At 36.0% G+C, this 26,661-nt stretch overlaps 1 protein-coding gene across 1 annotated transcript; it reads right to left on the bottom strand.

Annotated features, from left to right (window-relative positions):
• Positions 1-14,911: 14,911 nt before the first annotated feature.
• LOC128996573 (serine, glycine and glutamine-rich protein-like) lies at positions 14,912-18,600 on the bottom strand. Its single transcript, XM_054421968.1, has 5 exons — positions 18,042-18,600; positions 15,667-15,765; positions 15,535-15,633; positions 15,403-15,501; positions 14,912-15,369 (listed from the first exon to the last, which is right to left on the bottom strand). Exons 1-5 carry the CDS (start codon positions 18,598-18,600, stop codon positions 14,912-14,914), a joined length of 1,314 nt encoding a protein of 437 aa, XP_054277943.1.
• Positions 18,601-26,661: the final 8,061 nt, after the last annotated feature.

The raw sequence follows: 26,661 nt of genomic DNA, 5'->3' as shown, positions 1-26,661 counted from the left end.
CCTCAATTGTAATAAATATTTGTAATAAAACCTGTTAGGATGTGTCAGGACTAAGCCTACTTTAATATAAGGTAGAATATGGTTTGATTTAGTAAAATATGGTTGGAATAGTTCTCATTTGGCATTTCATTGGGATATTAAATATTGATTTACTTTATTTATTTATAATACTAGTAGGTAATTAAACTTCATCCATTTGTCGTAAATTGCAATAAACCTTGATTAACACGTCCTTCCTAACTAGAATTATAAACCTAACTTAATTGAATGTCTAAATAAATGAGCTTGTAATAAAAATTGTTATAATGAAACACTATGTGATAAAGAAAGTAATATGACATATAACCAGCTTCATTGGCACAATTTTGTCCTCTAGCAAATGTCCAATACAGGGAATAAGACCTATTACCATAGATAAAAGGAGTATAGACAAAAGAGTATGTCTACTTCTTTAATCTATGCTATTACCGAAGGTCTGACCTAGACGCACACCATCCGTTCAAAAATCAGAAAATTTTTATCCCAAAATATTGTCAAACATGTAAAGAAATAGAGAAGGTTTCATCAACAACGATGGTTTACTTTTCCTATAAAAACGAGCAAATAAGGGTACTTTTGTGCGATACCGACGGAGAGACAAGTAGACGGAAACTCAAAATACAGAATCCTTTTTTGTGTTTTCCCGGTTCAAAGAACTCAACAAAATAAGTTAATTAATAACACATACTCGTTTTGACTTCCTTTTCCCTAAGCTGTAAAACTGGACAACCAAAATCCATATAAATCCAAGCATTGTAAAGAAATAATCTAATATTATTTATAGAGACAGAAAACATTTTCATATACCTTATTTGATTATTTTGTTTCTTAACTGCATTAAACGCTATTTCTGATGAACATTCAGAATATTTGTCATAACGGTTTAAGGTTTCGAGGTTAGACCGTGGTATTACTTACTAGACGAAAGCTGTTTGAAATAACCCATGTAATTAGGAATGCTACTATGATTGTAAGGGATTTAGATAGCTTAACATAGATCTCTTGATAACTAATTTTGGTGAATTTAGAAAGTCAACAGATAATCTCTGAAATTCTGATGCATAGGGAAAACTAATTACATATTAATCAGAGCAGTCATAGAAATATCTTGAAATATTCCTGATTTGTGATTCGTTAGATTATAATGAATATTTTGTGTTTAGGTTTCGATAAACTACAAAATATTCTGACTTATCTCATAATAATATTAGATATCTACCATATTCCCTAGATTAAAAACATAGAATAGACATTTTATCAATTTTATTAGAAATAATTTTAACCAAACAATTTAATATAGGTAAGCGGTTAGGCGTTGTAAGCCAAATATGACTGAAAATTAATGTGGAATATAGGGTGATTCCTTTTTGTTATAATTTCTAATATACTGCATATTAATTACCAGCTGATCATATGATTTTCATTCTGTTCATTGTTATTGTTTATTTGTTGTTGTTGTCATTTTATATTCTTGGTGCTAAGGAAATAATACACTTTTTACCTGATTTAGCTTTTATTATTTACTAATTGGCAACAAATAATGCAAATGACATAGCGAAGTGGCATTTCCAAAAAGCAAAGAATACTGTAAATTCACTGTTACGTAAATATTGACGTTTAAATGAATTGTTATCAACGTATCTTATAAAGGATGATGTGATGTAGTTTAAAAGGAATATAACCTTTCTGTCATGACAGTGGCTGCTTAAATAGTATTTACTCTTTGTGCCATTTTTACAGCCAAAATGTCATGTTATTTTCAATAATGTTACCAACCTAGTGAGCCACGGTCCGTAATATAGGCCACTACAAATAATTTGTCAAAGATAGGTACCGGTACCATTAGGCAAGGTTTCTGTGTTTGGATGTTATTAGACACGATTAGAGCTCAATGAACTTCTTCTACAGATAATAATCTGTTGGGGAAATATAAGCCGAATTATAAATGCAAGTTCGGGCATTTTGTAAGTATAAGTAAGTTACATAGTATTTTTAGGCTGCTGCTCAGTCCACTTAAGTATATATTTTTTAGAGATAAATTAAATGGTTTTTGTTGCTGAGTAGCGATAGTTAACATGCAGGACCCTCTTCGTTAGTCTAATAACATTCAAAAGCTCTCTAAAAGTTGAAGTTCTTATTTGTAAACATACCCTTATTATGTTTTTACTAAGCGGAATGAATGAATACATCGAAGTAACCTCTCTGAAAAGTCTGCAGTAAATTGCAGTTTTCCATTTTAATGACTTTTTTAATCATGCACATATTTCTGCATAAATATTGTAAAATACTTTATCCAGTTGCTGTACACTAATATTAATTTAACAAAATATGGACACGGCTCATATGGACAACGTGCCCTTCTCCACTTGTAATATTTTGTATTGTATTACACAATCAAAGACTTTTCCAATGATTGACAACCTCTATGACAATAATCTCATGAACCTATAATGATCTGTCTAGAATAATATGATAAAATACAGGCAAAAGTGGTAAGTCATAAAGGCAGACACCAACCCGAACAATAGATATAAGATAGTTCAATAAGAAATAATTGTAACAGTTACTATAAAATGATTGTCAACTGATTTCGTAATGGAACGTTATATTAAAACATGGCATGATACAAAAGAAAATCAATTTTAAAATCAGTAAATAACATTGCAAATACTTCTGTTGGACAATTCAATAACTCCCTATAAACGTGTGTTGTTTAAAATACAATTTAAGAATTAACTGCTGTTTAATTCAAAAGTATTATCCACATGATCAAAATGTAAACAAATCTGAGGGATCTTTAAGAGCTTCTGGGGTAGAGCCCTAAGGGGATTCACTTCGTTTTTCTTTTGATAACTCATCTACAGACCAAGACCTTTCTTTGGACACATCTACCAAGTTTCTACGCCCAGCGGTTTTCTCAAATTAGTGGAAACAAAGTTTCCAATTAAATATTTGGATTCCCCCATGTTAATCTTATGGGAGAAAACCCAACTTTGATGGATGATCCTGCCCAAACTAATAAATATTTCAAAAAATGAAAAACACTTTGCAAAACTACAGATCAGGGCAATTTCTTTGACACTTTAATCATCAAAATCGGTCCAAAAATGTGGGAGGAGTTCTGTTCACAAAAATCGGCTTAGCGTATTATATCCTACTTATTATATATCCTACTAATATTATAAATGAGAAAGTTTGGATGTATGGATGGATGTATGGATGTATGTTTGTGACAAGTGAACGCGAAAAATACTGGTCGGATTGGGCTGAAATTTGGCATGATGATAGCTCACATTCCCGATTAACATATAGGCATATTCTTATTTCAAAAATCCTTTCGGGCTCCGCCCCAGTGGCTCTGGAGTTTCCCATGTTAACCTTATGAGAAATGAAATTATTGAATCTTAACAGCTGTTTCAATTAAACAAGTTGGTTCTGTTCTGTGATGTTCAATAGCATTAAAGTTACAAAAATTACCAACAGGGTGCAGCACTATTATTTCTTTTACATTTATGACAACAGCTAATTTGCAACCAAAAGGTGAGTGAGCGTAGCGAACGAACTTCAACCTGGAGGCGAGTTAGCGTAGCGAACGAGCTAACCTGAAGGCAAGTGAGCGCAGCGAACGAGCTCCAACCTAAAGGTGAGTGAGCGTAGCGAACGAGCTCCAACCTAAAGGTGAGTGAGCGTAGCGAACAAATTTCAACCAGGACGTGATTGAGCCATGCGAACGAGATAATCTTGAAAATTAAGAAGTTAAACGGGGCAAAGCCCGCGGGTTACAGCTAGTAATATTATAAATGAGAAAGTTTGGATGTATGGATGTATGGATGGATGTATGTTTGTGACAAGTGAACGCGAAAAATACTGGTCGGATTGGGCTGAAATTTGGCATGATGATAGCTCACATTCCCGATTAACATATAGGCATATTCTTATTTCAAAAATCCTTTCGGGCTCCGCCCCAGTGGCTCTGGAGTTTCCCATGTTAACCTTATGAGAAATGGAATTATTGAATCTTAACAGCTGTTTCAATTAAACAAGTTGGTTCTGTTCTATGATGTTCAATAGCATTAAAGTTACAAGGATTACCAACAGGGTGCAACACTATTATTTCTTTTACATTTATGACAACAGCTAATTTGCAACCAAAAGGTGAGTGAGCGTAGCGAACGAACTTCAACCTGGAGGCGAGTTAGCGTAGCGAACGAGCTAACCTGAAGGCAAGTGAGCGCAGCGAACGAGCTCCAACCTAAAGGTGAGTGAGCGTAGCGAACGAGCTCCAACCTAAAGGTGAGTGAGCGTAGCGAACAAACTTCAACCAGGACGTGATTGAGCCATGCGAACGAGATAATCTTGAAAATTAAGAAGTTAAACGGGGCAAAGCCCGCGGGTTACAGCTAGTATATCTATAAGTATAAAAGAGGATGTTTGTATATATATTTGTTTGTTTGTTTGTTTGGCAGTGATAAACTCAGACACCGCTGAACCGATTGCCACGAAACTTGGTACGTCCAATCGGCTCCGCCCCAGTGGCTCTGGAGTTTCCGATGTTAACCTTATGAGAAATGGAATTAATGAATCTTAACAGCTGTTTCAATTAAACAAGTTGGTTCTGTACTATGATGTTCAATAGCATTAAAGTTACAAGGATTACCAACAGGGTGCAGCACTATTATTTCTTTTACATTTATGACAACAGCTAATTTGCAACCAAAAGGTGAGTGAGCGTAGCGAACGAACTTCAACCTGGAGGCGAGTTTGCGTAGCGAACGAGCTAACCTGAAGGCAAGTGAGCGCAGCGAACGAGCTCCAACCTAAAGGTTAGTGAGCGTAGCGAACGAGCTCCAACCTAAAGGTGAGTGAGCGTAGCGAACGAACTTCAACCAGGACGTGATTGAGCCATGCGAACGAGATCATCTTGAAAATTAAGAAGTTAAACGGGGCAAAGCCCGCGGGATTATAAATAGTCAAAGGCAAGACAACGTCTGCCGGGTTCAGCTAGTAGATAATAAACGCCAATACAATATAGACAAAAATATACTTAATTTTTCGAATACAAATCAAGGTACATATTCAATTTCCTCATTAGGCTCTTATACGTTCGTGAAGTGTTCTGCTTTCTGCACTCAATGAAACGACATTTAATTTCCCTCCGTCGTGTGATCCACTTTCATAGGTTGTGATGTGTTCTCAAGGAAGATTTCATCTTCATTTCATACGTGTCTTCGTGTGTCTGTTAATAAATGGAAGATTATTTAGTATAAATTGTAGTTTTTGCCATTCACTTAAAATCACGATATCATCCTAAATTCTGGCTCATAACTGTACAAGGGGTTTGGCTAACTGAAATTAAATATTACAAATTTAAAAATCTGGAGGGGACATGCTTTATGAGTATGCCGAATTCGATAATTTTAATACTATTTTGATTTGATATATTAAAAAAATACATATAAATGTACAGAATCTGTCAGAAGTTTCAATCATAACGGGTGTTACTAAAGCGTATTCCTACTCGTGCTATATGTTCCCTTAGTATGCATTTAATCTCTTCACTAGTAAACATTTTGTTGGACATTTCGATTGATTCAAATGTATGTGAGGTGTTTTGTAAATGGCATTCTGTCGGAAAATGATGTGACACGGTTAAGGTTATAACTGCAGACTGGTACTGTAAATTTATATCAATGCTTTTTTAAATTAAAGTTTTTCCTTTATTAATAACATTTTGTTTAGGTGTTAAATGTGAAATTATTTATACCTAACCTTGTAACAAAAATTGAAGTTTAGGATGAAACTCACCTAAGATTCGTGTTAGAAATGTTATTTTCCATTTCGTATATTCTTCTTCCAATTTCCAGCGCTACTCGTGTTTAAGTATCCATCTTTATAATCTCTCGCATAGACGACCACATACATGAAACCAAACAAAAGTATTTAGATGAAGTAAAATTCAGAAAATATTTGTTTTTATCGATATATAGCATCTTCTGGCTATGTTAAGTCCCCTACAATGTGTGGGGAGATCGTAAAAGTAAACCCCCGTTTCTGTGTTAAGTACGAAATATATATATAAAAAAAACTACTCTTACGGTCATTTATTCATTTCATATTATATTATGTTTCCGTTTACGGCATATAAGTTTATATATAGTATATATAGACGTTAAAGATAACGCAGCCAAATAATGTTTTGAGACAGTACATTTAAGGGTAATGAGTTCTTAAAATGGCCACTTGAGCACTACCCACAAGCCATCTGTTGGTAAACTCGTAAACCAACAGGTAAAGAAACAATATTTTTCATTACGAGAACTCTGTTTGATCAATTTTAACTCATTTTAATCATAATATTACTATATTTTATGATGGTTTTAAGTTACTGACACTGTTCAGAATAATTTAACAAATTCATATAGGATTTCTTTACAAATTACAGATGTATAAACTTGAAATTGTAAATTTGACTCTCGTACGATTGTAAATGAATTCATACATCCAAATAGGAAATTAAAAATTTAACTTTTAATTTTGAACTTGAAAACTTGTATTTTCTCTGAAAAGCTGTGACTTGATCTTGCCCGAGTTCGAGGAACGGCTTAAATAAACTTCCTTCAATTAGGCTATCCGTGGTTCAATCCACAACAAAGGTGAAACTAATACACCTTCATTTAATGTAGGGATGTGGACGTAGCCCAATAAGTTAAACATTGGATAATTTCTAACAAGAAATGGATTGTTTTTGTATTGCCGAATATAACTGATCAGATTGGTTACTTTATGGTTTAAACAACCCTTAAAATAGATTTAGTATTAAATACATTACTACTACAATTACATTACGTTACCTACTAGCGTGCAATCATCTGGAGAGGACAGGGGTTCTGCGGTATTCTCGGTATCTAAGTATCATGTTTCGATTCTATGTCTTCAAATTCCTTTTCTTCCGGGTCGAGCAGTTTTATCAAACTTTACATTCCCTGGTTCACACCGGGTGAATACAGTTATTTCTTTTGTAAACGTTTCAAAGTTTAAATTGCTGCGTATTGAATTATATAATATATGTTTTTTTATATCCATGGAAACAGAAATAAATAGTTGAAGTATTAATCAAGCTACAACAAATGCTACAAAGATATAAAGATAAAGTTTAAACAATATATTATTTTATGAATTAGTAATGTATCAAACGTATATTTTTGTTAGTATGTGAAACCCTTGCAATACTACCTGAGATATTTAATCCTGACACTTTTAAAGACTAAAAGAATCGGACTAGTTTAGAGCATTCATCAAATCATCACTATTCCTTATACTTGATGGTCTTTTCTCCACGTTTAAGAGACTGAAGATACTTACTTACTTTCCGTGTCCGGAAATCAGACTTCGCTTTTCCAAAAATTAGCTACCGATATGGCTTTGTCATTCGCTTGTAAAAGATCATCTAATGTGCAAGACTGGTCTAGGCGTGGACAGATCAGCAGATGGCTAGGATCCTGAACAGCACCACACGCACACAAGATGTTTTCTTCGTCTGGTAAGAGACCCCATTTCTGCATGTTTGTCTTGCATTTTGGCACCTCGACCCTGATTCGATTTAGGGTCTTCCACACCGTGTAATGAAGGCCTCCACCAGGAGCCAGTTCCTCCCTGGCTGGTATGGGAGGGTTAGTCAACGTGGCCTTGCCGATTGCTTGAGAGTGATCCATCCAGGACTCGTGTCCGTGATAAAAAGCTCTTTCTGGACCGAAGCCGTCGCTCCAGACGCAGCTTGATTTTAGTCAGTAACAAAACTACACAGATCATCTCACTTCATATTACACTCATCTTGCGTTTGTCAGCTTAAAATACACATCCAGGTGTGTACCACTCTCCGAAAACATTTTTAGAAGAATTTGTTGGATTTTTGTAGAAAATCGACCCCTAACTATTGTTTTTAAAGACATAATGGGTATCAATTTAAAGCTCTTCTCCTCTAGTCTAGATGTGCCTTTTGCTAGTTTGGATAATTCCGTGAAAGCCCTTCGTCCTGTTGGCTTTTAAAATGTCATAGTTTGTGCTGAATTCTGTTGTCAATCATCTGAACTGTTTCAAGTTTACATTTGTTTACATCAAAACAAATGATCCATGATACAATTTTGTTTACATCCCTACGAAAACAGGGTTTATGTTATTTGTGTAAAATGTAAAGAAAAAATTACTTACGTTAGATTTTGTGTTGTGATAGGATTAGTGTTTTCATAGTATGTTTTATTGGCGTTCTAAGGAATTCAAGTAAAATATTACAATGTTATTTGTTTAAAATGTAAAGAAGAAAATGACTATGTGTGGTGTTTTCATAGTGTGTTTCATTAGTATTTGTAATTTTGAAGATGCCTCGAAGAAAATAATAGGGACATGATGAGAAATAATAGTTTTCACCCTTATAAAACTATACATCAAATATATCACGGATTTTGAAGAGTTACAAATTAATTAATTAAATTGGTAATTGATTTGAGTTACATACTAGCCTAAAGACACACAAAACCCAACTGTAGCCGCCATGTTGTAATTCCTGACCATCGATGTGGGAGTTATTAAACTTAGATGGTCCTGACTGACTGAGTTTACAATTCATCGCTCATCCTACACTCGTATTATCACCTTGGTGAGTCGGCGTCGTAATCTAACTTGCTTTGTGACATCAGCATACTACCCTCAAGTAACCCAAACCCTACTATAGAGGTGTGAGCCGGATCGATGTCGGATGTAACCGGATGTCCTGTAATCCCAGGATTAGTGTTGGGCAGGAAAATCGGCGACGCCAACTTGATTGGTTACGCTGGCAAAAACAAGCGACAAACTTGTCGTTATTGTGTGTGAAGTTCGATGTTCTGAAAATTGTGGACTATTGTGCCGTACAAGTAAGAAGAATTTGTGTGACTTGGTAGGCTTTACCTCATTTTGATGGTCGAAATGTGTTAGGACTGTTTTGGATCTCAGCTCTATGTTTTAAAAGTGAGAAGTAAAATGTTGTGCCATATAAGTAAGAAGAATTTGTGTAGAATTTTCTTGAATATATAAATTAATCGATGTATACCTAATTTTGATTGTTGAAATGTTTCAGGGCTGTCGAGGGAAACTGAAAATCAAGTTTGATTTATTCCTGGATGGCTAAAAGGTACACACACGGGTCTCTCATAAAAGAAAACAGTTTTATTACACCTGAGCTTTCGTCTGGGGTAAGTAAAAATAATCATCCACTCAAGCACCGAGCTGTGGCCAGTGCTCAATCGTTGAACATTGAGAAGTGTAGAATTATATTGGAGCCAACACGCCAGGATAGGTTTTATTATGACGAAGATGAGAGTTGAATGGATGGTACAGCTTTGTTAAAGATCTATTGTTTCTCTACCAAGGATCTATTGAAAGCCGAATTATCAAATTTAGCTGTAGTTACTGGCTTTTCTCAGTTTCGAATTGGCGTCTTTAGTATTCGAGCACTATAATCAATCAGCAGTGAATACAAGGGATAATAATAATAAAATGCCTTCATTTAAAGAGGTTTAGTCAAAACTGGTTTTTGAGACTACTCAAGTCACAAACAGTATTGAGAATTATGTTGGGAAACAGAGATAGATGTTCACAAATGATTACCCTAGTCAGCTTTACCTGGTAAATTGCGTATGGTCTTCAATGAACTAGGTTGGGAACGGAGAACCGGCCACCTCTGGCCCTAATCCGCATATAGAAGTTTGGTTAGTTTATGTTAAGTTTTAATATGGCACCTGAATTTACGACCAGTGGCCGGGGCCCATACACTCGAACGATGTATCCGTTGGTTACTCAACGCTTTGGATAGCTTTGTGGATTTGAGTTTTTGTTTTTGGTTTGATCCATTTTATTTTGAGACAAACTTTGTTTTACAACTTAAATTATCCTTGGCGACAGGCTGAAGAAGGCATACGAATGCTATACTCCTTGCAGTGTTCAGATAGAAATTAGAAACATAGTCTACTTGCAAATCTATTAGGTTTTCTTATCAGATTAATATAAATAACTCAAAATGGAATTTATTTATCGTATACTTGAAATATTTTCAAAATCTAAGTGAATATCTTAGTTAGGATACGTGCTCTCAGCTCTCGTGATAAAAGGTTGGTGCTAAAGGTTGCTGATTTAATCGTGAGAAAAGCCAAGGGCTTTTTAAAAACGAAAACTTTTATAAATAAATAGAAAATTTTGTCTTCATACAATGAGGAAAATGTTGCTGGTTGAATATTCCTGAGAAAGCCAGTGCCTTTTTCAAACATGGATACTTTATAGTTATTAATGTTTTGTGTTCATTAAATGAAGAAAACGTCAATATAAAATAGCAAAGTTACACTGGTCAATCCATCAGTTCAAACAGTTGAAAATTACCACCGTACTGCGTGACTCTTTTCCGAACTCTAAAAACCAACATAAATAGTAATAATTCAATAGAAAACTAATGGAAAATGAGTTTCGGAATTGATGAGTCAAAGTTGATTACGAACGTTGAAATTGTCAGAACACTAGTGCAGCGGGTTCATTAGTTTTTAATTCCATCTCTCTGATGAACTAATTTTACTTTTCGATACAACTGCGCCGAATTTGTCCCCCTGTCAGTAACTATTCTGTTTAATGCATTTTAAAGTTTGTAGTATTAGCTGCTACTGAAATGATAATTTGCTATTTGGTTTGAAGCTGAGCTATAGTACTCGCCAGGTAATTTAAATATACCTTGTCAGTCACGACGTGGTCGATTTGCAGAGTTACACTATAAAAAAGTTAAATACCCCCGCCGCAGCAAACCTGCAGACTAAGCGAATTTCAACTTGTCTGATTACATTTTTACTAAAATATTTCCATAAATAAAACATAAGTTATATATTTCCAATTTAAATAACATTAGATTTAACGAGTGCTTAGGTTTGCTGCTACGGGGAAGGTAAAAAGTGTTTTTTGACAATATGTCAATAGTATAGGATGAAATAAATAAATTTGCCAAATTTTATCAACATTATATCCATAAACAAGTAAATTACAACAGTTTTCATTTTCTCCATAAGAATAACATGGGAATTTTAAATTACCTTTTTTTTTAATTTTCTCCGTGACCGTTAGGCATACAACAGCGCTTCAATATACTAAATTATTTGTTTTTTTAAGCTCTACAAAATGGTTTGGAAAGAAATTGCTAAATTTTAAGTTTTTAGGGTCAAAAATGGGAAAAACCTATATTTACCCCATAAAACCCCCCATAAACCCCTGTTCCCATGGTCCGATCATGCTGGTTCGCGAACTCGTTCGAATAAACGTAGGTTTACACTTTTGTACCAAATTTCATCAAAATCGGATCATTTTTGCTCGAGTTATCGCGCTAACGGACACACACACACACACATATATATATATATATATATATATATATATATGAATTTGAACGGATGGTGTTTTTGGCCTCTGGGGACCTCAAAACGAAAAAGTAAATCGGTCCCGGGTCTAGGTCTTACCATGAGACCTACGGTAATAGCTTATTCCCTATATGGGAAATTCGCTAATTCCCTATATGGGAAATTCACTAAAACGAGATGATTTACGAATTTAAAATACTTCAAGACACTTTAGTAATTATTGATTGGTCAAACATAGTCATTCATACTCAATAACAATGTAGAGAACACTAAAGGACCCAGAATCTCTCACTCTCCACTCACTTTGGAGTAATCATGTGCCTTGCTAATAAATATAAATATCAGGTTTATTTAAGTCCGGGCCATGTGTACTGTAAATTATAAAGCCATAATCTGGTGGCTTTTGGGTCCAGGTATCTATAAAAACAGATAGGGCTTTGAGATATTTGGAGAAGATTTACAAATTTCAGAATTACGATAGTCTGAAATAAGATAATATTTGCAAATAAATAAATTGTTTACTGGAAAATCCTCATTGAATTAGACGCTCGCCGTGTTGATGACGTAAAAATCAAGGGAGAATAATTTATCTATAAAAATCGTTAACAAATTTTCATTTAAATTTAGTTAATAGACATTTTCTTGGAGGGGGGGGTTCAAATTAGGACCACCACTATTTTCCAGTGCACTACGGTAGTTATGTTATGTTAGGTTAAGATAAATTACAAACAACGTAACAGTTTACAAAAACAAAAGTCGTGTGTAATTTTTTTAAGATTAAACAATTTTAAAAGTCCATGTGTATTGGTGCCCATTTTCTTCATATATTCAGAAAAAAAACATTGTTTCTGTTATCTTTGTTATAGTTATAAACTAAACTTACCTAACCACCTATTAAAAAATTGTACTCTTCTTGAAAATAATTATTATATAATCTAAAGTGTCATAAGATAGTTTTGACCCTATACGTGTGCACCCATTCAATTTCAAGCGAATAATTATATGTAGGAAAAACACTATAATATTTCAAACAACGACCACAAAATAAAACACATTCCACACCATTATCACAATGGCACGGTCAAGCAGATTGAATTAGACGCGAAACGAGAGTGTGTGGGGTGAAAACGATCAAGGAACAATTAAAAGGAATCAATGAGCCGAAATTTGGGCTTATTTGTAGAAAGGTTGCGGTGCAAGGATATTGATCGGTGAGTGGGGGGGGGGGGGGTAATGACATTTCGTCCCCCTACTGCATCTCCCCCCAATTAAAACACCCCTTGGCTAACTCTTTCTTGCCTATCAACACTGAACAGCTGATTAGCATAGGGAAGGGGGTATGTAGGACAGGTGGTCGGGGTTTTGGTAGATTTTGAGAATTATAGATTATTTAGTTCATGTTCGATTTGTTTGCCTTATGATTAGTAATTCTGTGAAGGAATTTCGTAAATTAATCCCTTAATTAAGACAGCTAGGTCGTGTACCCACGCTGCATGTGAGAGGGTGAGAGCAAGGTGAAGAATGAAGTGATCTGAGTTGTGTAGCTTTGTTACGTCACCTGTTCGTTTAGTTATGACCGTATTTATTCATAGTCAATGAACTAAACAGACGAGTTTCTGTTCGAACCATACAAAACCTATTGGCTTTTAAGAGTCCTAAAAATAAAGAGACTAGGAAAAAAAATAGTTTCACATCAGCTCACATGAGGGGTTTACTCAACTACAGTTAGTATGTTGTTTTAGAATCAAACTGGCTACAGATGGTCCATATTGGTTGGATATTTACTTCAATGGATACTGACGTGCTGTACTGGTAAAACAATCAATTTATGTTCTACCTCTAAACTTACTACAATAAGGAGTTTCGCTGTAACATCCCTTTTTTCAGTCATCCTGCTTAACCGAAATTTTACGATTAAGGTGTCATTTTAAAGCTTATGGTCTAGCACACTTGCAGATGGTATTTGAAATAGTTATTTGTGTAACTAGTGGTGAAAGTGGCACTTTGCTGCACACGAGAGCGGCTCGTGCGGAATGATCTCGAGTGCAGCAAAGGCCTTTTTCACTCGTGTTACACATTATATTTTTCCTACAGTCACTCTAAAGCATATAAATAATTAGTCTTTCAAACACTATACAACACGTTTTTAGGTTCAGCTGGCAACACAAATGGTGCCCTAGAGAAAGTAGTACCCGCGGTCCGTATCACCCCGCTATTTTTCCTCGGCAAGAAATGTGCTCCGTGTTTTGAGAATATAGTTCCGTATGGTTTTGTAATTTGAAGTGCTTTCCGCGCCAAAAAAAATGCTTTAAAGGTATTTTCTTGTTTATTAAGATCGTAGGAATGTTTTAAAAACGTTTAAAAGAAAAGTCCAGAAAGTTCAGAAATACCGAAACGATAAACACGAAATGACAGGTTAAATCGTAGTTATAATACTCAATCAGCTGCTCATAGTATTATTATCTTTAAGTGTTGCCAACCTATTTCCAAGCGTACACGGATTACGTGCATAATAGAACCACGCTGTTTTGTGTTGTTTCGTTGGAATCCTGATGTGCGGCAAAGTATAAACCGTACGGCAAAGTATAAATATGCAGCAACTAGCAGCTTTCTGTACTATAAACAGTACAAGGAAGCCAACTTTGACGGGTGACTGTAGGAAAAGGTAGTTTTCTTTAGTGTTTAGCCCCCTAATGTTTGATTTATTTCTAGAGTTAACTTTCAAGGATTCAATTATGCTGACTAACTTTCTTTATCAGTAAAAAAATTGAATATTAAACTATCAGCTGATCGCTCAATCGAATTATAAACGAGGGACAAACCAGTTCAGGAAAAAAATATTTGAATTGAAATAGGCCACTTTCTGTTAATTGTAACCTGATTGAGGTTTAAAATTGTCTTAAGCGTAATCTTTGAAAGGTTAAAATGGTATTGCGTTATTCGTTTTGCTTTGGAAATAAGTTTTGAGCCCTTTTAAAATGTGCGATTTGTACACGGGTCCCTGGTGCTATATATAATTTTTGCACTTGTAGTTGATTTTGCAAATGTACCAGGTTTACGGTATGGTTTGAAATACAATAATAAGCGTTTGCTGCATAAAACCTTACCAAACATCTGTTTAAAACAATTAATAGCAAATAAAACAAATGTTTATTCATAAACTTTGTGTGGTACATACAGGGAGCTTGTTTACCTGTTACCATTTTGTTACTCAACTGGCTGATGAAGTAGTTCCTGGGATGGTGTACGTCGTGAGACTCTTTTCCTTCCCCAGTCACAATAATGTTTACCAAACCTTGGTTGGGAATCACAGGACTACGAGTTATAAAATCATTTACAAAATCATTTTTTATACTCAAGATAAAAACTTATTTTTTCATCCAATTATTAGAAAGGCATTTTAATGTTAGATTCATTTGTTGTCCATTTATCTCAGTGTCTTTATTTTCTTAAGCAAATGGGCCTGAAGCATATGGGTATGCACTCACATAAGGGTAAGCAGCTTCCATAGGAACAGCAGCCTTCAAGTAAGGATAGGATTCATAAGCTGGGGTGGCCGTGAAGGGGTAAGATACATCAGGAGTTGGGGCAAACTTGAGGAAGGGGTAGGCTGGGGCAGGGGCAGCCTGGTAGTAAGGGAAAGCCGAGGCAGGCGCGGCCTTGTAGTAAGGGAAAGCCGAGGCAGGGGCGGCCTTGTAGTAGGGGAAAGCAGGTGCTGCTTTGTGGTAGTGGAAGGCAGGGTGTTCCACGGGGTAAGCTGGGTATTGGTGAACGTAAGGCACCTCCTCCGCGTAGAAAGGATCCGCTCGTACCTCGGCGTGAGGGAAGTAGCGGTTGGCAACAGCAGGGCAGGGGTAGAAGGCATCATTGCGCAGCCCTGGGTACACTGGGTAGTAGGCAAATGGAACTAGAACAGACAGTAGTGGATATCAAACAAGACCATGAACAGGGGAGTAGCGGTTGGCGTTGGCAACAGCAGGGCAGGGGTAGAAGGCATCATTGCGCAGCCCTGGGTACACTGGGTAGTAGGCAAATGGAACTAGAACAGACAGTAGTGGATATCAAACAAGACCATGAACAGGGGAGTAGCGGTTGGCGTTGGCAACAGCAGGGCAGGGGTAGAAGGCATCATTGCGCAGCCCTGGGTACACTGGGTAGTAGGCAAATGGAACTAGAACAGACAGTAGTGGATATCAAACAAGACCATGAACAGGGGAGTAGCGGTTGGCGTTGGCAACAGCAGGGCAGGGGTAGAAGGCATCATTGCGCAGCCCTGGGTACACTGGGTAGTAGGCAAATGGAACTAGAACAGACAGTAGTAAATGAGATACTAAACAAGACCATGGACAGGGAAGTAGCAAATCTCCAGGTAGACTGTATAATAGACAACTGGAACTAGAACATACAGTAGTGAATCAGATACTAGACAATTGAACCATTGACTATACAGTGTGTAAATTAAGTATTGAAACAAATCTGTATTTTTAAAACCAAAATAGATAGAAATATTCTGTTTGTGTAAATAATTGTTAACAAAGATTCCGAAATTTTTCACATCAAAAATATTTTTTCACCCCCCTAACAGGGTAGGTGGTAGGGGGTGACTTATTTTTTTCAAATAGCAACCCCTATTGAGTGACCCCTCATTTTGAAGGGTTTGTCAAAAGAAACACAATGACGCAAATCCGAGGTGAATATCTCACTCCTAGCTAAAATGGCGGACATTCCAAAATGGGTGCTTTTTTACAAAAATTAAATTTTTTACCACCCGCCATTTAGGCTCGGGGTGAAATATCTACCTCGGGTTTGCGTAATTCTTTTTCTTTTAACAAACCCTTCAAAATGAGGGGTCACTCAATAGGGGTTGTTGTTGAAAAAAATAAGTCACCCCCACCCCCTACCCTGTTAAAGGGGTTGAAAAAATATTGTTAATTAAAAAAATTAAGGAACCTATGTCAACAATCAATTCCACAAACAGAATATTTCTATCTATTTCGGTTTTAAAAATACAGATTTCTTTCCATGATTTGTGAAATTGGTGCTTTTCACGTACAGTAAATCAAATTTTGGAATATCCGCCATTTGGGCTAGGAGAGAGATATTCACCTCGGATTTGCATCATTGTGTTTCTTTTGACAAACCCTTCAAAATGAGGGGTCACTCAATTGGGGTTGCTATTTGAAAAAAATAAGTCACCCCCTACCACCTACCCTGTTAGGGGGGTGAAAAAATATTTTTGATGTGAAAAATTTCGGAATCTTTGTTAACAATTATTTACACAAACAGAATATTTCTATCTATTTTGGTTTTAAAAATACAGATTTGTTTCAATACTTAATTTACACACTGTATACCAAGTAGACTTTTCATCTAATGTAAAACATTTGAGCCAATAAAATAGATGAAGTTCAGGGCCATCTTAACTAGAGGGTAGTAGTGACTAGAGGGCAGTAGCACTGACTATTGGATACTGTAGTAGTATTGGGTTCAATATTAATTAAAACCCATGCCAACAGCGGATTGATTTATCACTTGACACAGAATATTGTTATTAGTTGGTAGACCATCTCAACAGATTGCACCACGTTTTTTATCTTCAAATTTTTACATTGTATGGGAAGTCTATATTAAACCTAACACCTTGGGCTGTTTCGTTCATTATAAATCTAGTGTTAATGGTAATACTAATTTCGAGCACATTCTCTAATATAAGAGACCGAATGAAAGTATCACAGGGATTTTTCACGTTCGTTTTATAGTTTATAGTTTCTTAATATAAGACCACGGCTATGAATTAAGTTTAGCGAATCGATTACAATATTCACATGTTGTAAAACTTCCCAAAACCATAAGTTACTACAGTGATCGTATAATACATTGAAACAGTTCGTCTAAAATCAAGATAACCAATTAATTAATTGGGTACTTTGGTATGATTTTACATGATGGTCATTAACAACTAATGACGGTTTGTTAAAAAAAACAATCAGCCTGATTGGTTAAAATTCTATTTAAAAAAACTGGCAAACCCATTATGGAATCTATTAATTGACCACGAGTAGCCAATATTGATTCTTGTACAATACATAAAAATTATATTTAATCAGCTAAATGTTGTGTGGTAATTGAACCATTACTACACGTTTTTAGCAAAAAAACACAACATTTGTTAACGTTCGATCAATAATTGACAAAAATATTAATTAATCATAAAACAGTTATATCGGTTTTTAAAAACTAGATCTACGTTTAGAGATAAATTTGTTGACACTGTTTTAGAGTTATCTTTTTTATGGTACGAGGAAATCGTACTCTAACAAGAACCCTCTAACGACTTAGAACAGAATTAAGATTGTGCTTCTATTATTGTCAATAACTTTTTTATTTAAAGAACCCCATAAACAATTACGACTGTAATTTTCTCTAATGAAAATGGTGAAACCCCTGGATTTGATACTACTTACGACTAGTTAGTTCGTCAGTATAATCGTATGATTAACAACTCAATGACAAACGGATTGTACGGCCATTGTACATTTTCAGGAATTACAACTGTGATAACTTCAACAGAGTACATACCGTACGCAGGGTACTTGTAGAATCCCGCGGGGTATCCAGCAGCTCCGGCTTCGGCTCCAGCAACGGCTCCAGAAACAGCTCCAGCTCCAGCCATCGCTCCAGCTTCTGCGCCAGAAACGGCTCCGGCCCTAGTACCAGCCAACGTGCCTGCAACCGCTCCAGCATTGGCAGCAGCATGAGCATTAGCACCGGCTCTGCTTCCAGCGACGGCTCCGGCTCCAGCTCCGGCGATAGCTCCAGCGTCGGCAGCAGCGTTTGCTGAAGCCAAAGTGTTCGCTCCGGCCCTAGTACCTGCAGCCAGTCCGGCACCAGCTCCACTCAACGCTCCTGCCACGGCTCCAGCAGCCGAACTGGCGATTGACGAAGAGGATGATGAACTTTTTGACAGGGAAGATGAAGATGAGGACGATGAAGATTCTGAAGCCGAGGCTGACTCTGATGCAGTGATGCTGGTTGATGCAGCTCCAACCAGGGAAGACGCTGCGCCAATTCCTATGTTTGGCAGATCTAGGTCCGCCGCGGCGAGGCCGACGAAACACAACAGCAGAACAACCTTCATGGCAGAATCCTGGAGTGGCAGAATTTGCAGCACGGCCACTCTTATGGACTAGTTATCAGGGTAAATGTGTTTATAATATGTTTGTATCCACTAATAGTCTCTCCGCGGGCTCGATGATACCGCAACTGTTTTGCGGGTTGGCAGACGATAAGTGTCTCAATGTTAAAGGTTTGTAACATTTGTTTACTTTCATTTCTGTAAAGTGTTACAGCGTTTTACGATACATCATGTTTCACAATGTGTTTTGATGGTTGCGTATGAGGAATAACGGAATTTTCAATTATTCACACTATCTATTCTAATTTAAATTTTCTACGGGTTTATCAGCAGAGAGACTGCTATGCTTATTTAATTACAGGAATTTCTACAAAAAGTAATTTTGTCAAATTGTAGAGTGTGAATTTTTTTAAGGGAATATTCGTTTTGGTCCCTGAATGAAAAACAGTTGTTTTCAGAGCGGAGGCCACGGTTCGAACGTTTGGAACAATGTTTATTACTTTTTAACAGGTTCAGTCCCAGCCTCCTCCTGTACTCCTCTCCTCCTCCTGTAACTCCTCTGTATGTAAGGTCTCACACCACACGGGAGGGAGTGTGTTAATAGTTCGTATTTTTGTACCAAATTAAATGTCGATATCAAAAATATTCATCTGGTCTAAATCACGGGATTTAGTTTGCAAGAAAATAAGTAATTGACAGTAGTGCACACTGTCGAAGACTTAATTCAATGTTGTACGTCCTGTAAAACTCAAAACAATAAAATAGCTTTAAAATTTAAATGGAATGTGTACTTTTGTTAAAATTCTAAGATTATGTACTCGATCTGTAACAATTATAAATTGTCTGGGTATAGCAGAGTATAGTTCGGCCGCTTAGAAAGCGACCTCCTCCAGCATTGGTTTAGCATTAGCGCGCAGGTCGTTTTCTAAGCGGCCGAACTATAGTAACACTGCTCTTCTCTAATTTTGGAGGTTGATGATTCGATTCATAGCGAGATACATGAATTGGAATGATTCTGTAAAAAAGAGCCTATAGCAAGATGAATGAATTAGTGTATAAACTAGTATAACATACTTGTAAGTTAAAATCTTATCTTTAAGACCGATTCACAATCAAAGTGTGCGTATCAGTGTTAATGTAACTAAATAAAAACATCATTAGTGTAGTAAGTGTAGTCACAGTAGTTTTGACATGTTTTGTTTTAAGTTCAATGGGAAAACATCCAAGAAATCGACATTTTGACTCAGTAACAGAGTAGTTTTGAAAAGAGGCCAACTGAATGTAAACCGTGGAGTATCGACTATAATATGATCAGTTCTCCGAGTCGGTTTATGCCTCATTAAAACAAACGACTGAAACGACAGGTTCAATACAGCGCTGGCTGTAGAGTGTCGGGTGGGGAAATGTAGAGGAACAACCGAATGCAACAATCGTATCATTCGGTTGTTCAACTCTCGATTAATCTGTTGGTGAACATGTGTGTAAAGCACGTTTGCGCCAACTTGTAATAATTGTAGTTGTCATATTGTTCAAAATGGGGTGGGAATCGTAGGAAATATATAACATGAAAACATGTAGCCTATAGTGTTCTACTTGAAATCCAATTTATTTTTGTTGGTAGACTTTTATTGTCGACATTTCAAATATGATGGAGTATGAAGTACTTTAGGACGAATATTGAGTAGTATCACTAACTTTTGGATACTCAAGTAGACGTCCGATCTATGGACAACAGATATTACTATTTAACAGCAGCAGCTCTAGAAAAGCATCGATTAAACTACAGTGTACATTTTATTCTAAAATTGTCTACAACATCATGGGAATGAGATAAATGTATACTTACTTCTAACCTATTTCAACTGTAAATACACAACTTAAAAGACTCACATTTAGTCTCTAACTCACTAACCGAATGAAAATCTCGTTCATTCGATGGTCCTATTCGATAGTACGTATCGATATGCGTGCGCACTCTGCTATTTGCGCATGCCCCCTTGCCCCTCGCCATCACATGGTAAGTACCCCTTAGTGTTGCCCGCCGCGTGGGGATTTGGACTTTATTTGCGTGCGGGGAGGCCCAAGTACCTCGGTCGATGGCGCTGTTTGGAGAGCAAACGAAAATCGAGTTTGGAAATTGTTTTGCAGCAAGGAAGCGAGGGAAAATGTAAAGATACCATTTTTGGAAACTGTGCGCTAAATTCGTTTCATAAGAATATTTGTAAGATCGCTAGCGGTTGATTTACACGGGGGTAATCATGCTGTTGATTTGATCCTGAGGAAAATCAAGTTCTCGTTGTATAAAGATGGAACCAAAATAGATAAAGCATTTTGGAACAATGTAACTTCGCAGATGTAAAAGAGTTTTGTTCTGAGCATACAAGCAAACCACGAGATAAGTTATGATGTAAGAGTTATTTTGGATTACAAAACAATACATAGCTGGCTGGGTAGCTGAGTGGCTTAGGGCCGGTTGCTGAGCTCCAGATCTATAAGTTAGTGTTCACCTAGTAATCAGAAGGTCGCCGGTTCGATCCTGAGAAAAGTCCTAAGCTCTATTGTTTTGAAACTGGGCCCAGCTGTTCTTAAAAACTGGCCTTAAGAACAGCTGATCTTGTTCAGTAACAATGCTGTCATTTCATTCAGCAATCATCCTTCAATCATCGACATAAAATACGCTTCCAATGGTGTTTGGATCGTATGAATCATCTTTATAATGCAGATATAGAAGTTACGGTTATGTTGTACTGTACAACCTAAGTATAGCTTACATTTTGTTATATGTTTCTGTTCTAATCGTTTTAGAATGGTTAAAAACAAACTGTAAACATCAACCCTTACATAACCATGTCGTTTGCTAACAAAAGATCGAACCGAGTCCAAGACTTCTCAAACACCGACTCCAATGAGTTTCACAGTTCATGGAAGCGTGAACCTCGGTCCGCCCTCTGGGGCCAAAGGACGCTGTAGAGATCCTTGTAGCCAAGGGGGCGAAGCCCTGTTCCCAGGACTGTCACCTGCCTCTCAATAACACTAGGTGCACACGCTTACGTAGCCGCCGACTGGAAGTTTGACCTTTGTAGGAATCTGGTGAACTCTTTGATTGGGTTTTCATTATGGAATTGAACCTAGCGTGAATGGGGCGTCCTGTAGAAGGTTTTGAGTCAATTATTAAACAATTAGTGCGCATTTTTGGCTATTGGTAGAAATACATGTCCCTAGTTTTATAATGAATATTAAAGAAGTTGAATAGAGCTACTGCCAGAGTGTATTCAAATGTAAAATATACTGATTGCTGTTGAATACAATACATCAATTTTGTAACCATGTAATTGTTATTTATTTTGTACCAAACATCATACAATAGAACTATAAAACACTAAGAAACAATAGTGTTTTTGGCATTAGCTCTTTCTGTAACAGGCTCGTTATACTTTATTTTATTTAAATCAACATTGGTTACTGCTGGCCAATTTGAATGGAACGTCTAACTACTTAAGTATTTCAAAATTTATTTAGTTTGTTTCAACCACATTCGGTCGTGTCAAAATGAATAACACTTGAAAATAGCCAACGAAGCAAAACATTATAAGTTAGTTGTTATTTGTTAAGGAGACCGACAACTCATTGTCTTGGATACTTAGCTTATCATGGGGATGATTTCAGCTAATTTCTTTCGTTGGTGGTTCTGAAGGGATGGAAAGACAGACGTACAATTTTACAATTTACAATTTACAATTTTATGCTAGTCTACACATCGATGCTGTTTTAAGACTGAGGTTTGCAAGCACCTTACATATTGTTACAACGTGCTGTTATTGGCACTAGTTATTAAACTCTAAAAAAAACGAAAATTGTTCTAAAATACAATAAATATTTTTCAAACCATGTTGAGGTTAACGTATAGGTATAGCTTTGCAGTGGTGTGAAATACACACCCTAGTTTCAACTTGCCATTATCAATTCACTCTGTGAAAGTTTCTTGTTTGCAACAATGCAACTGCAACAGTAGTTTGTTGCATGTCGTGTGTGGCAACAATAATTTAAACTCTGTTTCACATTCACTACTCATAGTACAATTCGTTGCTTACTGTTCTAAATACAACTGGGTAACTGAACGAGTAAAGTGTTCGTATATAGCATAGCTAGTTAGTAACAAAGAACACGGATTAATGTATTGAACAGCTGTTTAAGTATTGTTGCAATTGATATTGTATTTCGCTTGGCAGATGCCTATACATTGTTTACCCGCATTTATACCTGCAGGATATGAATGGTAAATACGGAAACCTAAATCATAAAATAAATACCTAAAATCGAGCGAATAACACAATTGATGGAACGGAGTTATAAATGTATTAATGAATGAAGACACAAATTAATTATCTGGCATCGCGCTAGCCTTCAAATGCCAAGATTGCAAGTTCGATCTAAAGTGGGAATAATTCTGGAACCACATACTAATTTTCAAAGGCCTTGAAGATGATTTTGAACAAAGAAAATCTACGTTAGATAGTAGTAAGATCTTACCTAAAACGTATTGCTGTTTACAAATAAATATAAAAAATGAATTACACTCAATATTATTGGGGAGTGTTGCTGTAGCCTAATTGAAAAGTCTCCTTGAGTTACATCAGTGACTACAAGATATAGTAGCGCTTTTATTTTTTCGAAAACATTCAGTTGCCACTACATTAATCGCAAAATTCTATATTTTATAGAGATGTTTAAGCTGTTTCGAAGTAGTTTTTTACCGATTCTATCATAAGGGACCCGTATTCCGATCAGATAACCCCATCGACGAAAATGATGCTTTAAAATCGTCATATAAATTTGTTTAACGGTAAACCTGTGAAACTATTGGGCTAATAGTGCAATTTCCAGGGTTTCGAGAATGAAAGAGCCTAAACGGTGGCGCCTACTGGGGCTCATCAGTCCAAAAATAATACAAAACCTATTACAGTACCTTGGTAATTGGGGCCTAGGGGGGCTCAAATTGGAGTGTAAAACGCTTTATTACGTCTGTGCGCTTCTAAAAAGCCGCGGAATTTTAGTCTCCGTTCTTGCTGTTGGCGGGTAATTTTGAAAATCACAACGCAAGTGTAGAAATTAAGCGCTGTGTACACTCAAGATATCCAGTCAAACATTTAAGAAATATTTATAAAGCTATAATTAATTGTGTTCATCAATTAAACAAATGTTTTTGTTGCCAATGTGTATTTTTCCTAAAAGAATCTTTGACTATTTCAGCAATTGTATGGTTCAAAAATTATAGGCCAACATTTCAAATATTTAATATTAATAACTAGAACCTACAGAATACATTTTGACACTAGCTCAAGTTTAACTATACCGAGACGAAGCCTAGGTTGGAAATGAGCGAGGGTTGAAAACACACTTACAACCCGAATGAGCTATGTTTTTTCTCATTCTAGTATAGCGAAATTTTAGTATTTATTTGCTTAGTGGATTGCAATCCCATGATGGAGCTCTAGAATAGGTGTAGGGAATTATAGTAACTTAAGAAATTTCCTAAACCCGCTCCATGCATGTATACAGTACAACGAAATCCTATCGTCTAATTACCGGTAAATTCGATTTTCTGCGAATTGCAAACAAGATTTGTTCAAAATAGCATCGAAGCAGGTTTGAAAATGTTTTTAATTGTAATACCAAGAGAAATGACCAGTTTTAAGTATCCTGATCATTTTAAAATGCGTTGAGAACATCGAAATGTTTCACTAAAAACGGGCGTTCTAGTTGTAACGCGAACAAAAATAAATAAGATAACTACCGTACTGTCCTTGCAATTGTAAGTTATCGAAAGACAGACAAGATGATATGAAAAAAATAATAAAGAAACATAGATTGTGCTTCAGTATTGTCTTTACTCTGTACTGCTATGTACTATAATTTCTTAGCTTTACGATTTTCAATCAAACTCAATCCAATCATCTTTAGAAAGTGGATTCTTAAGCTTTAGAAAATTCCAGTTTGGAATGTGGAGTTTTATGAGCTTATAAACTAAAAACACCTCTGACGAGTCAAACGAGTTTTAAACATTAAGTTTTAAGTCTTCCGATAAAACACTTTTAAACTTGTTTCTTAGTAAGCTGTGAACGCCTACTAAAAGAAAATACCTTTCCTACTAAGCAACAACAAAACACTAAATAAAAATTACAAGCCTGAAATGGCAGGCATTTGTTAGGGTTTCATAGCCTACATAACAATTAATTAGTAATTGTCGCATATTGATTTTAAATTGGTATCAGGATCTCGTATGGTACTTAAAGCATGTAAACACCCAGATATTGTCTATTCATTACTTCTATAAGAAGCAGAAGAAGTCAATTTTGGTTGATGCCCAGTTCAGACAGGAAGCAAGCAATTTAGAAGTGAAACCTTTACTTTAGGCTATACCTGGGCCGCTACCCTTCAAAATAATAACACCCTCCCCTCACTTCATGTTTTTCAATGAATAGGCTACTTCTCAAATTGGATGACCTTGAAATTAATAATGCATAAGTAGCAGGCACAAATATTAGAACAGAAATGTGGTAGCAAACAGGCATAGATATATGGAAAAAAGTCAGCATTTCACATAATTACGTTCTACTTTTTATAATCTCACATGTTATTTAGATTTTCGTCATGCTGAGCAAAGACAGTGGGTTTCAATAAATCTGATGTGGGGTTAAAGTAGTTATTGTGAGTCATTATTAAAATTGATATGTAATTACAATTTTATTATATTTCAAATGGGCACCGGTATACATTGAAATACTTATCTTATTAAAAATTTTTGGTTTTTTCCAGGTTCATTTGACTCTTCTACCCGACCGATTTGCATGATTGAGTTATTAAATTGAAAATATGCACGCACAGATTTGCCATCAAGCATCGGCATTATAAAAAGGTGCTCATCTGCCCCACTCGGCTTATACGTATTTAAACAAAATTTGCTCCCCATGTACTTCTTATGGGAGTTAAATTTGGTTTCTCTTTTCCGAGTTTGTTTAGCTCTTCTATTTTTCATAATTGAGGTCTCAAATTTAAGGTATGCACGCACATATATAAGTTGTGATTTTGTTAGCTTAAATAATGGTGCAGTATAATGAAGTTTGTTCATCACACGGGCTGAAATTATTATCGACCCTAGTTCGGCTTTTCATCCACCGTTAGACTTAAGCTTTTATCGAAGAGATTTACTTTAGTCTCTAGTGATGAAAACATGTTGTATTGTATTTGTTACCCCTACTAACTATGTGTTTTAAACCAGATTTAAACCATTCATTCGTATGGTAAAAATCTAGTTAACTCAATTTTTGTATTCCAAAAAATAATCATGTTAAGATTGAGCCATAATTTGACATTTCTGAAAATAAATGAATCTGAACCAAAAGCAGGGACAACCGTAAAGAGTTCTTAGCTGGCTACTACGCAAAATATAAGAACAATCCACAATCCAAGGGAAGTATGCACTAATAAGGAGTTTGTTATGCTTTGTTGTGGAAATGTTAATTAAATGTGCCTCTTACAACCCCACCGACACTTGAAAACCTGCAAACTTGCGTGGCAACAGCTTCACCATCAACTGCGATGTGTGTAGAAACATAAACAAATGTTCTCATTCTTGCAGTAAGTAGTTTTATCATGCAAAGCTATACAGCCTTCTCATTCTAAATTTAATAAATTCATGTTAGGTCAAAAATTACAAAACTTCTCATTCTTACTGCAATTAGTTTATGTGTGACCTAACACTAGGCCTACTAAAATGTATTTAAATTTTCTCATTTCAACAGTTCTCATTACTTTATAAGCGAGAAGTAATAAAATATTAAAAATGATCGAGAGCTGCAAACCATTTCGGTTCGTGGTACAAACGCTATTTTTCACCACACTATACCCTATTACAACTACTTCCCACAATAATAATGCACACTGATAGTCAACACAACTACAACTTTAAGGTTATGTGAAGAAATAATTAGAGGAATCAGCAAAAATAATAATAAATAGTTGCTAGGCAGTGGTGATAATAAAACAATTATATTGCAATGCTAT

This window comes from Macrosteles quadrilineatus, unplaced genomic scaffold (genome assembly GCF_028750875.1).
Source record: "Macrosteles quadrilineatus isolate MER2022 unplaced genomic scaffold, UCM_ALF_1.0 Scaffold_6__1_contigs__length_79288215, whole genome shotgun sequence".
NCBI classification, from domain to species: Eukaryota; Metazoa; Arthropoda; class Insecta; order Hemiptera; family Cicadellidae; genus Macrosteles; species Macrosteles quadrilineatus.
Note: the sequence above shows the minus strand (reverse complement) of the source record. Positions and strands in the feature narration are given on the sequence as shown.

Bases quoted from the DNA above. Each gene is read 5' to 3' on its own strand.
- LOC128996573 (XM_054421968.1), bottom strand. From the start codon at position 18,600: ATGAAGGTTGTTCTGCTGTTGTGTTTCGTCGGCCTCGCCGCGGCGGAC. The intron at 15,766-18,041 runs GTATGTACTCTG...TGTCTGTTCTAG, and splicing joins CTACAAGTACCCTGCGTACG to TTCCATTTGCCTACTACCCA. The intron at 15,634-15,666 runs GTCTTGTTTGAT...TGTCTGTTCTAG, and splicing joins CCGCTACTCCCCTGTTCATG to TTCCATTTGCCTACTACCCA.